Source organism: Mastigoproctus giganteus, chromosome 8, assembly GCF_048544385.1.
Source record: "Mastigoproctus giganteus isolate SK-2022 chromosome 8, ASM4854438v1, whole genome shotgun sequence".
Lineage (NCBI taxonomy): Eukaryota > Metazoa > Arthropoda > Arachnida > Uropygi > Thelyphonidae > Mastigoproctus > Mastigoproctus giganteus.
Window position 1 is genome coordinate 111291234 of NC_143582.1, and position 14811 is coordinate 111306044.

General features: G+C 35.8%; 1 protein-coding gene across 4 annotated transcripts in view; it reads right to left on the reverse strand.

Annotated features, from left to right (window-relative positions):
- The window catches only part of qm (geranylgeranyl pyrophosphate synthase quemao), a 262140-nt gene that overhangs the window by 166516 nt on the left and 80813 nt on the right, over positions 1–14811 (reverse strand). For all 4 annotated transcript variants that reach the window (XM_090379637.1, XM_090379639.1, XM_090379638.1 and 1 more), the window contains exon 3: positions 14359–14427. In XM_090379637.1, the coding sequence (XP_090235763.1) occupies positions 14359–14427 (69 nt within the window). The remainder of the gene's footprint in view (positions 1–14358; positions 14428–14811) is intronic.

Sequence of the window (14811 nt, forward strand, 5' to 3'; positions counted from 1 at the left end):
GCACTTAAAGGCAACAAAAAAGGCATTCATTTTTGTGAGGTGTGCAAACTGCAGTTATCCCATGAAAACTAATAAACTTATGCAATATATAAAGAGTTCCTGCACTTGTAGGGCAATCCTGTTGACATATGGAACTCCAACATCAGGACTGACAATCTTAGTTCTTCATATTTTCCCCTAGCCAAACTGATACAGTTGTGGATATCTGATATTTCCCACAAACCTTTATATCCATTTCTGCACATAGTTGGCATGCATTATGCAACATCTTTGGAACTGTGTCAGAATACTTTGGAGAGGGTTGTACATGTAAGATGTTAAATATTATTTATAGCATATAACTACATCTTCTAAAATGACAAGTCTTAAATATATTCTATGGAATATCTGAACGATACGATTTAACTCAGCAGAACTCAGACGAATCCGAATTTTGTTAAGGCTAATATTAATCAGTTACGAATGTGATTTGTATTGTACATTTCAACTCCATATCTCGTGAGGAGGCCGGTGGTAGTTAGAATCTGATAGTTTTAGAAGTAAAAAATAAAAAAAAAACCTCATTCACACCCATGCGTCAGGTCATCTTAAGTAATGCCCGTTTTAATGCAAAACTCATCTTAATTATACATATATCTTTCATGTGCATATTACATGCACATGAAAGATATATGTATAATTAAGATATTTCATGTACATATTACATGAAATATTTCTAGGCTTCGGAATCATTTTAGTCATCAGTCTAGAAGTCATCAGTTTTAATCAGTTAACAGTGCTGCATATTTTAAACATTAAAAACAACATGAAAGTGTCAGCTGAACTCATTGAAGAATATACAGTTGTTCCCCACTGTAGCATTCTACATATTTTGATTCTATCCTCCAGAGTTGCTGATGTTGCAATCAGCAACTCTGGAGGATAGAAATGGTGCCTTAAAATCATCCAGAAAACTGGTCATACCAACCAATTAAAATTACTTACATGACTTCCTATGAACAAATCTCCCCCTCCCCAACTTAACACAAGTTCACTTCATGCTCTGTTGTTATGCTCTCCCAATTAAGAGTGCTAAGTAGGAAAAGCCCGTAATGCTTTAAGAATTTAAGGAAGGAATATTTCAAATATTTATGAGGAGGATCTAAATGGAAGAAATGTTCCAGAGATTCCTATCTAGTGATGCACTTTAGCTGTAGAAGTTCATTCAGGGTTTTGCAGATAAAGAAATGAGTACTTTATCACAACACCTAAGGACTGATAGTGGATTAGCAACAGAGAACTGCCTCAACATAGCCAAAAGGCAATCTCCATCCAAGGAAGGTTTTGTTGGGAGTTGTATGTTATTCAGGACAGTTTGTTTTGAACTGTGGTAGCCCTGCACAACCAAAATATACTGTGAACAACAATGCATGAGCAGTGCAATGCAAAGGAAAGTATCTTTCTTTAGCCAACTGCATAGGTGCTGCTTCATCATGACAGTGTGCATATTTAATGCTGAGACTATGTAGCAATATCAAGAAACTTTTTTGTAAAAATAAGAAGTTTTACAGGTATCATATCTGCAGCATCAAGGTTACTACATATTCAGAAGTTTACAATGCAGTCTTCAGGGAAAATAATGTTCATCAGAAATGCCATGTTCACATACTTTGCTTTGATATCAAAGGAATTTTTTAAATATGGTATGAAATGCTTTAGGAAGGTTGGGGAATAAAGAAAAGCACTGGGTTTGAGAAAAGAACCCCAAACATGGGATTCTTTTCTTGATTTGTGCTTAAATCACAAATCATTATTCTATGATTTGTGATTTAAGCAGAGTTAGTAGTCAAATGGAAGAAAACAAGAAGGGAGACAAAAAGTCTCACCCAACAAAGACAGACAAAATTGTTTTTTTTATGCAGAATATAATGAATTTTTTGATATAATCTTATCACAATATTACTTCATAGGAAGTAATATCTGTGATAAGATTATGTCAGGATAATCTACTTTTAATTCTTAGATCAACAGTCTTGGAAAATCACCTCCTAATCTCACCCAATTCACTACTCAACACCTACTGTGAAACAGAAAGGTGTCAAAAGGAATTCTGAACACTCTTCATTCCAAAAAACCTTCACATTGGTCTTAAAACCAATGCTACAAAGCTTGTTGCAGTTTTTTGTTGTTTTCATACTCTCTTATTCCACTGGTCTTTTTCCTTATGCTTGGAAATTTGCTCATATTGAGCCTGCTCATAAAAAGAGTGAAAAATAATTCCCTTACAATTATCATCCCATTACCTCTACTCTTTGCAAAGTAATGGAGAACTATCAACTCATCTCAAAACCACTCATTGGTAAATTGTCACCAATATGAATTCCGTCAATGTCCAACCACTAATGATAATACTGGCTTATGTTACCAATTTTTTTTAATAGTTTTTTCTTTTTATCACTTTTTAAATTCTGATTTGCTTTTTGACAATAGTTTCACTCTAATTTTAGACAATCAAATCAAAATAAGCAATTTCATCATTGCCAGTAATCTCCAAAAGATAAACAGTTCAATGATTTGTTGTTTTTTTTTTAGGAGCATTAGCAACTAAGGCCATATTGCTCTGGGGATATGCGGTGGTCATTCCCTGACCTTTCCGCATCCTCCATGTTTGGTGATCACGGGCTCAAACCCCGGTCTAATCAAGAAGCATGTGCTACACACTGCTGCTCCTGCCCACCTGGCTATGGAGGCACCACACAATTCAATGAACAGCCATCTACCAGCAGTCAGAGAGCTCAACAGAAGTTACTCATATTAACAAGCAAAACCAAGCTGGAAGAAAGTGTTATTACAGGATCATATCCAAGAAAAACAACAACTAAGGCTTCTTGCCAACTGCATTGGCAGGAGCAGAAGTGGACACCCACCCATTAAGGAAACAGAGTACCACATCCTGTCCACCTCTGCAAAGAATTTTCTTTGTTCCTATATAAAAAAATAAGATACTGTTCCATGTAAATAAAAGGGTACAGTCCACCAATTCATCCATTATTCAACTTTAACTCTTCCAACTGCAAAAGTATATTCCTTCTTACGAAAACTGAATTTGTAAAATTTTGAAAGGCAATAAAATTTTCCCTTGTTTTAATAAGTACAGGCTCAATCCCATCCACCAGACGAGTTATTTTATCAACATTATTCAGTAAATCCAAACATAAATCAGCATATGCCAAACAATTAAACAGAACATGTTCCCATGTTTCCAGATCACCACATGTACAGTTGCATCCTGCTACGATTCCAAGACTATTCAAGTTTAGAAAAAAATGATCTGTGACCTGTTAGTAAGAATGTACAATGTAGATTTGGTGCTAACCAAATCGGTTTAATATAATTCACACCATTAACATAAGGGAAAAATTTGAATGTTATTCTACCTTTTTCCGAACAATTCCATCTGTTTTGCCATTTTTGTAAAAGGAGCTCCCAAATCCTCTTCTTTTCGTTTCTCGAGTCATTTAAAGTGTTAATTTCGATGTCCAGCAACTAAGATTTTATACCTCTTCTCAAATAAAAGTGTTAATTTCGATGTCCAGCAACTCAGATTTTATACCTCTTCTCAAATAAAAGGATAGGCTTCTAAACACTAACTGCAAATCAAGCGGCATTTTGCCAACTAACACTTGCAAATTAGCTGGCAAAATGCCACTTCTGTGTAAACTGTTCTGCAGGCCATAACTATTTTGAGTAACATAACTCCATGTACAGAATAGAGGTTACTGGTGTTGCTTACTTTGATTGCATGGCCAACCCAGATTGATGCACCATACATAACAATTGGCAGAAAAATACAATCATAAATCAAATGGAGGGCTTTCCCCTTTATCCCCCATTCCAACCACATTATTGTTGAGATCACTGCAATAAATTCCTTCACCTTCTCTGATATATAGTTAATATGTAATATAAAGTTCAAGCCATTAGCAATACATACAGGAACTCCCCGGCTTACGTAATACTCGACTTATGGAAATTCGACTTTATGCAAGTTTTTGCTGGCCGGTGCAAACTTAAAAAATTTGTGGAAACGTATTTTGCATCACGTAGGAAAAAATAGAGGTATGTGAAAATATCGTAATGTGAACCTAATAACACTTTTTTTTTTAATTTTTTTTTTTTGTAATTCATTTCAAGTCTTCTTTATTACAGGATACCGCTACATACAAAGTTACCCACCGTAATCCGTTGGGAACGACAAGTGAATAGCCTTTTACAACGTTGGCAAAAGTCAGGATGGATATCTAAGGAGGTCTATTGGTCGTTACATGCTGCTGGATGTTGTTTACCCAGATTCTATGGGCTCCCAAAGATACATAAAGTACGTATACTGCTCAGACCTATTGTATCATTTATTAACAGTCCTACGTATGCTTTATCTAAGTATTTAGCTAAGCTAATTGCATGCATAGTAGGACTTTCTGGCTTTGTCATTAAGAACAGTAAGGAATTTGTGGACTTTACAGGAAGATGAGATAATGATTTCTTTCAACGTTACGTCACTGTTTACTTGTATTCCCATTAAGTTTGGTTTGCAGTGTGTTAGAAGGGCCTTAGAAAAGGATGTATTGTTAAGTTCCAGGTCACCTCTAAGTATTGATGACATTTGTGAAGGAGTGGAGTTTTGCTTATCTAGTACCGTTATGGTAGTCCAAGATGTCATGTACAGGCAGGTCCATGGCACAGCCATGGGTTTCCCCATTAGTGTCATAGTGACCAATTTAGCTATGGAGGAGTTAGAAGTCAGGATTTTTGGGGATTCGGAATTTCCCATGCGCAGATGGAGGAGATATGTTGATGACACATTCTCCATTATACAAAGGGGAAGGGAGAATCAGGTAGTCAATGTACTTAATAGTTTCTCCCCTTTTATCAAATTTACTTCAGAGGTGGAAGCAGAGGGAACCTTGCCATTCCTTGATGTGTTGGTAATTAGGGAAGGTGGTAGGCTTAGGTCCAAGGTATTTAGAAAGCCGATGTGCCAGGATCAATATACCCATTATACCTCGGCACAGGCCAGCCAACACAAAAACAGTGTGGTCAAGGCTCTAATAGATAGGGTGGGATCCCACTGCAGCACCTCCGAGAATAAAGATAATGAAATTGTTCAGGTCACAGCAGACTTCAAGAAGTGCGGTTACCCCCAGAGGGTGTTAGACAGCCATTAGAGGAGTAGGGTCCACCCGTAATGAGCAGTTCGCCCTTGTGAGCACTGCATACATTCCCTACTATCCGGGCCTTTCAGACCACATTGCACGTATAATTCGGGGGTGTCAGATACGCTGTGTGCAACTCCCAGGTGGGAGGTTGCACACAGCGATATCTCAAGTTAAAGACCCCATATCCAAAGATGCCAGCAGTGGGGTGTGTTATGTGGGTGAGACGGGGCAGCAACTGAAAGACCGGCTGGGGGAGCACGTAAACGCAATAAAGTCCGCAAATTATGGGAAGTCTGTTGTGGCAGAACATTTCTGGGAGAAACAACAACAAATTTCCCCGGAGGATGCTGTCATCACAGATCATGCATGGGAGTTCTGGGACCATAAATGGCTTGAGAGCTTACGTATTGGGGCAGCTAGCAATACTATTAATAGGGATTAATAGGTGTACGTCTACACCCGCTCCTGGAAACCGTCATTCTTGGACGTGATGAATGGTTTCAGCTAACGCGCTCCCGAGCCACTTCCGGTCCCGGTCCCCAAATGGAAAATTCCAACCGTGGAACCATGTGACATGTGGCATGGATCTGCTATTTAAGGATGTGTTGCATGGTAAGACATATGCTGCTGAGGAAGGAGACTGCTGCCTCCGAAAGCTACAGCAAATTTTATCGCTTTTAATTTCTAGGCTTTTAGTATATTTTATCAGTGTTATTTATTTTTATTGTAAATATATATCTATTTTATATTTATTTTATTGTAAATAAAGTGTTTTTAGTTACAGTATTGAATTTATTTATCTTCCGGCTGGTGGTTGTTGTTTAGTTTTTAGGAGCATTAGCAACTAAGGCCATATTGCTCCAGGAATATGCGGTGGTCATTCCCTTGACCTTTCTGCATCCTCCGTATTTGGTGGTGATGGGCTCGAACCCCGGTCTAATCAAGAAGTGTGTGCTTCGGAATGCTGCTCCTTCCCAACTGGCTACGGAGGCACTCTTCCGGCTGGTGTGAAGCTTAATCATCAACAGTCCTTTCCTCATTCGCAACACAAATAAATGACCTGTATACAACATTTCTTGCGGTTATTGCAACTCATCGTACCAAAGTTCCATGCGTTTTCCTCTGAATTTTCATGTTAATCAACACGTGGCCTCAGTTTGTGCTTCCCATGAAAGGCTAATTCTGACGTTCAGCAGCGTCAGAATTAGCCTTTCATGCTGTTAACGAAAAACATACTTTTTTATTTAACAAGGCCAAAATACTTAGTGTCCAATGTAATTATACCAGACTATTAATTGCAGAAACTGTCAAAATTAAATTACACGAGAACTCTGTTAATGCTCGCCGGCCATTTCTAATCTCCGATTCGTGGGCATAAAAGCATATGCATGAAGACAAATAATCCCTATTTAAGTTTCATGCTCTCCCCTATTTGGTAATTTTCGTTCCTGTGATCACGACTGACATACGGTCGAAAAACATTGTCAGCTTCAGGAAGGAACATCATTTTGCAATTTTTTCATTAAATTTCTTTTAATTTTTGATTATGTTAGATTGATTTTTAATTGTGTTCTGTAATTGTGTAAGAATTTTAATTATTTTTTACTGTAATGTAAGATTTTCAATTTTTTTGTTTTAATTGCTGGAGAGTAACATACAGAAGTTTTCTACGTATTATATTGAGGTAAACTTCTCTTATAATTTTACGAATATTGATATCAATGTAGAACGTATTGAGCATTACAGCTCTGGTTCATACTATCACATACGTATTTTTTTATACATACGTACGTACATATTTTTATACATATATATATTACTGAAATTACGTATAAAAATTAATACAAAATGCCAGTAATATAGCAAAACTATAGAGTGAAAATTTAACATAAACCTAAAAATTAATTGTAATAAGTTTTTTTATTCGTAATTAATCGTTTGTTATTTTGTTTTAGTAGTTTGATTAGTCTCTTTTGGTGATATTTCATTTTTCTCGGAACTGGTACCTTACTGGGGGGTGCCGCTAAATTGTTATACTTTTATAACAATTAGGTTTTATATTTTAAATTTTAAAATGGATTTATCTGAATTGGATTTAAATTATATTCTAAATTATTTGGAGGCTTATGGCTACAGTTTCTGTCTTGTTACCCATTCTCTTCCCTCCCTATTACAATTAATTTTTAGGTTTATGTTAAATTTTCCCTCTACAGTTTTTCCATACTACTGGCATTTTGTATTAATTTTTATACGTAATTTCAGTAATATATTGGGTATCATGTGGAGGATGTGTATTTTACTGCCTCTAATGTTTGACGTGCTAAAGCTGCACCTGTACCGCCATCTATATATATTTTTTCTATCTCTATATAAGCTGGTTATAGCTGGTTAAGCTTTCAGTATGTCGGTGGCGTGGCTTTGTTCTGGAGTGCTAGTCTGTTCTATTGTTTATTTTTTGCTGCATAAGGACCACCGCTATGCAAATCCTCTGCATTTGTGGCTCGATCAGAGGAAGGAGGGGGTGGATAGGTCTTTCGATGGTTCACCTATGCGACAATTTGTCTAGCGATTAAAATGCAGCGATTCCATGACCATTATTGGCCTCATGGTCCTCTGTCGATATGGGGCATAATGGTCAGTCTATTTTTATTTTGTTTTAGTATTTTGATTAGTCTCTTTTGGTGATATTTCATGTTTCTCGGAACTGGAACCTTACTGGGGGGTGCCACTAAATTGTTATACAATTGGTTTTATATTTTAAATTTTAAAATGGATTTATCTGAATTGGATTTAAATTATATTCTAAATTATTTGGAGGCTTACGGCTACAGTTTCTGTCTCGTTACCCATTCTCTTCCCTCCCTATTATGATTAATTTTAGGTTTATGTTAAATTTCTGCTCTACAGTTTTGCCATACTACTGGCATTTTGTATTAATTTTTATATGTAATTTCAGTAATATATATATATATACACACACACAAGGGGGTTTTGATAAGTTTACGGCATCAGAAAGAAAACATGGTGCCAGTTTCAAATGAATGTCATTTTATTCAACATAGTTCCCTTCCAGGTTGATACACTTGGCGTAACGTTCCTGCAGCAATTCTATTCCATGGTAATAGAAGTTTTGTCTTTTCTGCAAACCACCCATCTACTGCTGAAACGTCTCTTGTGTCCCTAAATGTAGTACCTTTGAGGTGCATTTTGAAGAATAGATAATATTCCTCAGAGGGGGCAAGGACTGGACTATAAGGGAGATGTTCAATGATTTCATACTGCAAATCATGAATTTTCTCCATTGCAATTCTGGCTTTGTGGCAGGGAGCATTGTCTTGGAGGAAAAGGATGCATTCTGACAACTTTCCCCACCTCTTTTCCTTCAAAGCGGCATGCAATTTGTCCAACATGACCACATAATGTTCAGCATTCAAGGTGGTGCCCTTTTCCAGGCTGAGTATTATCCCCTCACAATCCCAAAATATCACACCCATCACTTTCCCTGAAAGATTTCTGTCTGCAAAATTTTTTGGGTCGTGGTGATCCATCATGGCACCACTGCGTGGATTGGTTTTTGGTCTCAGGATCATACACGTACAATGGTGTTTCATCAACTGTCACTATTCGTTGAATAACATTGCTTGCACTACTTGAAAAAAACGGTCCAAAAGTGCCTTCGCACAGTCCCTTTTCCTCCTGTCATCAGCTGTCAAGAGTTTGGGAACCCACTTGGCAGACAGTTTTCTCATACACAATTCTTCATGCATGATGTAATGCACCCACTCCAAACTGATGCCTAGGGTGTCTGCTACACATTGCAGACCCGTCCTCCTGTCTGCAAGAATCAGGTCGTGGACACTACGACAATTTCCACAGTCACCATGGTCCTGGGTCTTCCTGGTCTTTCCTCATCTTCTGTGCTTGTTCTCCCCCTCCTGAAATCCTCCACCCACGATTTCACTGTGCTGTATGAAGGGCACTCCTTGGCCATTGTTTGTTTCAATTCGTCATAAATTTCTTTGGCTCCCATTTTCTTGGAGAAGAGGTACTTGATGACGGCTCTCTTCTCAACTTTGGAAAAACTCACACTTTGCGTCGCCATGGTCACTTCAGACCTGTAAAAAAAAATTACTACTATCAGGAAATGAATTAAATTTTGCACATGTTATGAGACATTGGGTAGCAACATACTAAAAGGATTTTCATCTATTCAAATTTTTTCCTTGTCAGGCCAGAAACTTATCAAAACCCCCTCGGATATATATATATATATATAAAATCCAATTAATCCAAAAATTAAAAAGAGAAAAATTAATAAAAATATATATTAAGAATAAATAAGAAAAAATAGTAGAAAAGCTAACATCAGTGGCAGCAGAAAAGCACATTCCACTACATGTTGCTTATAATAAGCTAAATTAAAATAGAATAATTTCCAGTAGCATAGCAAACCAGTAGAGTGAAAATGAACTGAACCAAATAAAATAACAATAACATAAAAATATAGGGGGGGAGGAATAAAGAAAGAGAGGTAGTGTTGAAGCAACGTTCCTAAAACAATTCAGAAAATTAAGATTAAAAGAAACAACATTACTAAAATAATTTAGAAAATTAAGCCAATTAAAAGAAATTTGGCAGTGCGCCCCCTAGTAGGCACCTGTTTCCGAATTATGTGAAATCTCACTAAGGTGGAAACATGGACTAACAACATTACATGACCAAATAATTAATAAAATGAAATAAAATAGACTGACCATTATGCCCCATCTTGACAGAGGACCACGAGGCCAATAATAGTCAGGGAATCACTGCATTTCGAATGCTAAACAAATCCATGCAACGATGGAATGATACTAAGATCAAACCGCCAATGCAATAAATTTGTATAGCGGTGGTCCTTATGCAGCGAAAAATAATAAGACAGAAAGCCTAGTACTCGCATGGCCAAACCACACCACTGACAAAACAATAGTTGAACTGAAAATATATAGAAACAAATTAGGCTATAGATGGCGGTACAAATCCAGCATTAGCACATCGTCACACTACCCCAATGTAAATATAATCCAATTAATCCAAAAATTAAATAGAGATCTATTTTATTTCATTTTATTAATTATTTGGTCATGTAATGTTGTTAGTCCACGTTTCCACTTTAGTGAGATTTCACATTATTCAAAAACGGGTGACTACTAGGGGGCATCGCCAAATTTCTTTTAATTGGCTTAATTTTCTAAATTATTTTAGGAACGTTGCTTCAACACTACCCTCCCTTTATTTCCCCCCCTATATTTTTGTGTTATTGTTATTTTAGTGGTTCAGTTCATTTTCACTTTACTGGTTTGCTATGCTACTAGCAATTATTCTATTTCAATTTAGCTTTTATATATATATATATATATATATATATATATATATAGTGCTTATTTTTGGGATGGTATGCAATGATATGGCATACTGGAACCTTTATTAACAGTGACTTGTGATATTTGGATGCAGTGCACTTTGAAATTTGTAATATTCCGTAAATTTTTTTCACATGTTTATTCAAATAAGCTTAAAATTATTTAACTAAATTTGCATTTTTTACTGTCTGTTTTTAAGATAATTTCTATATAAACCTGTATAACCATTTTTATAATTCTAAATTACTCAGTCGAGTCTCTGTTTAACGAAGTCCTTTTATAGCGAATTTTTTTGAATTTCCCTTAAAATTATTAAAATTATTTAACTAAATTTGCATTTTTTACTGTCTGTTTTTAAGATATTTTCTATATAAACCTGTATAACCATTTTTATAATTCTAAATTACTCAGTCAAGTCTCTGTTTAACGAAGTCCTTTTATAGCGAATTTTTTTGAATTTCCCTTGGAAGTTACATTTAAAATAGTTTCCGCTGAGCGAAGAAAATTTTTATATAGCGAAAAGATTAGGAGAGAATTAACTCGGTACGCACTGTTCGCAATTCTGGCTTTCAGGCAATTTTGGCAATTAGTGCTACTGCGCGAATTAAGAGAGCTAAAGCATTCTACAACTTAGTGGTACCTGGTAAAACCTATCCGACCACGTGTCCCATATATGGAGGAGTCGTGCTAGTCAAGAGAGAGCAGATCAAGGAGTATTCCCAATGGGCTCTGGCCCACCTTCTAATGCAGTCGTGTCCAACCTTTTCCCGTACAGTGATCGTATTAAAAAAAAATTCAAAGTTAGATTTCTTCAGAGTGTTACATTTTCCATATTTTGTTGCACGTAAAAGTAAAATTGAAAATATTCGAAAATTTTATTAAGTGCAATACACAATTACATTTACTGAACAAAACATTTAATGAGAAAAATTTTCTGATAATAAAATTTAAAATGCTGTTTTAGTTCACTTTCCTCGTAGGCCGTAGGTTGAACATCTTTGTGAATCAACAGTAAGCGCCCAGTTCGAGAATTACAAAAGTGATTTTCTTTTACCCCGACAAATAATCATCCGTTGTTTCGAGGAAGTGCGTTATCCACATTTTTCCGTAAATTTTCCCTATCTCTGTTTACATGGTCACAGTAGCTGAATATCCGAATGACACTGACATTTTGGACAGTTTAAAAAAAAAAAAAAAAAAGAAAAGAAAAAATTCATTAAGAACTAGTGACAATACCGATGACGAGAGAAGGAAAACGAGGACAACAAAGGTATTAATTCTTTTAAACATGAATTGTTGGCATTTGGTGAAAGTGAAGAAAATTGTCAATTAGGTTACAGTTAAATGAAAGAGATGCAATTTGTGATTTTCGGGGATACCTAATTGAGATAAGGTTTCAGAAGAATTGAAGCATTTGATACAATACCAATTTCATCGAGTGAATGTGAACAAGGATTTTCACAAATGAATCTGATTGCCAGCCCAACCAGTGCTTCGTTGATGACAAAAACAGTTTCTTCACTGTTTCTTAAAATTGTATGTCCATCGCTGACTCGCTTCGATCCAGCAAAATATGTCAATTAGTGGCCGCTTTGGAAACGTCATTCATCAACCGACACAAAAAGAGGAAGAAAAGAAGTCAGCATAGGACAGGGGACGGTAACCTGCGGCTCGCAGGCCGCATGCAACTCTTTTAACATGTAACTGTGGCTCTTTAACTTTACAGCTCATATGATGCACAGTTTGAAATGGAGTTAGAGGACTTAAAAATCAAGGACATGTGGAGTGCAAGACTAAAATGCCTTAAAACTGAAATTGAGGATTTGGAGATAAAGGCAAAAGGCTGCCCTTGCAATTCTACACAAATGGACGGCAATAGATGACTTTAAAATGCAGACCAAATTGTGTTCGATGTGTGGAGTAGCTTACGGGAACCATATATAAAAATAGAAAATATTTGCATTTGGACTTCTTTCAGTTTTTGATATTGGATGTTTGTTACGTTTTTTCAGTATTAATAAATAATATTTCAAAATATATATATATTTTTAATAAACACCTTCCCACTCTATTCCATTGCGCCCCCCCCCAGCTTGAGCTGAGGTGCGGCTTTTCGGATTCTCACTCTCTCTCTCTCTCTCTCTCTCTCTCTCTCTCTCTCTCTCTCTCTCTCTCTCTCTCTTTTTTTTTTTTTTTTTCAATTAGATCAAAAATGGCTCTTCACTCAAAAAAGGTTGCTGACCCTTGGCATAGGGCGTTGGATGAGAACTTAATAAAAATTTGGAATATTCTACAAAAACTTTATTATGAAATTATTTTTACTTGCGTTATTTTTTACTTATTTTACTCACATTTTACTTATTTTTTTATATACTTGAATAATAAATTTCTGCTTAATAAACTGTGCATTAATACACTTAATTGGTTGTTCTTATTCTAAAAACATTACTACTAAAATAACAATATCAGGAAAAAGAAAATTTTCAGAATACTTTTCATATCCTTTTAATTTTCAATTTTTCCTGATACCAAAGAATGAATACTGGCACCTATTTTTTTTTTACAAAAAAAGCACTATATATATATATATAATTAGTATTTAATCTATTATGAAAATTGGAATAAATGTAAAAGTTATGTCAGATCAGATTAATGCCATCAATAGTGCTGTTGTTGTTGTTGTTGTTTGGTTTTTAGGAGCATTAGCAACTAAGGCCATATTGCTCCGGGATATGCGGTGATCATTCCCTGATTCCGCATCCTCCGTATTTGGTGATGACGGGCTCGAACTCCAGTCTAATCAAAAAGCATATGCTACGCACTGCTGCTCCTTCCCACCTGGCTATGGAGGCGCCTGCCATCAGTAGTAGATTGAACATCACATCAGTCTATCTTTTGGCCTTACGGCCAGCTGTATACTGTTATGCCTATGTTTTAATACACTTTCAGTACCTATATAGTACATATTATACTCTTACCATAGTAATTTTATATGTATACACTGTGCTGCCACTTTATTAGGTACACCCCTGCTGTGCGCACAAATGGTTTGTCCCACAATGTTGCCAGTTACGTGACCATAGTTGTGAATATCAATGCAGCAGAACCTTTCTTGTACCATTTAAGCGTACAAACCATAGCAAGAATGGGGAAAAGGAGTGATCTAACAGACTTTGAACGTGGCATGGTAGTAGGTGCAAGATGTGCTAGACAAAGCGTCTCTGAAACGGCAGTTCCCTGAACTTTTCACGCACCACAGTTTCAAGGGTGTAGTGTAACAAGAAACACTACTGTTTAACACACACACACACACACGATTTGTTAAAATGCCTAAAATATAATACACTTATGTACTTTGACTAAACTGTTTTTTTTTTTATTATGAAAATCATGCCTTCCTTTCCCTGAATATCACCACTTTGCTGTGTTCTGATGATTCATAACATTTTCTCTGCAAGTTAAGACTTTATCCATAAGGTTTTTACAGGTGTGCTTACTGAAAATTTGTGCTTAGCAATATATTGCATTCACCATAAATAAACTAGTATCTGTGTGTTAACCAAGCTACGTATGGTATGACTCTGTCATCGGGCAGCTCTCCTCAATCTGAAAGTTGCTGTATACAGTGGATCACTACTTTCTGGACACACCTCTTACATTCCATTATTTTGTAAGAAAATGAGTTTTTCTAATAAAATTAACCTTATTTACTGATTGCACTTTGTATATATAAAGAAAAAATTCAAAATTCTGTTTACCTTTGTTAATTTGGTTCTTATTTGTTTTCCTGGAACCTGAAGAATGTAATGAAATGGCTGGAGAAGTACCTAGAAAATATCACTAAAATTTTGTAATAATTCTCTAATTGTCTAATAATAATTCTAAAATCGTAACTGAAATCCATTTCAGTGCAACACTAGTATGTTTAAAGTAGTGATGGACATAATTGAGTGAGGTAATCGAGAGATTTGACTAATCAAAATATTCATTTGAAATATTAAAGTTCATTAAAAATTTCATTGCCAGAGAAACTTTGGCTGATTTAGTTTATCAACACACATATATAAACTAAAACCCTCTTCCAAATGGACAGGCATGCTGAGGTAAGAAGAAAGAAAATAAAATTGAAGGTATACATATGTATTACAAAACAAAATTTATGAAAATTAACACAACACTGCTGAAATCTATAGAAGAAATAAGAATATGTA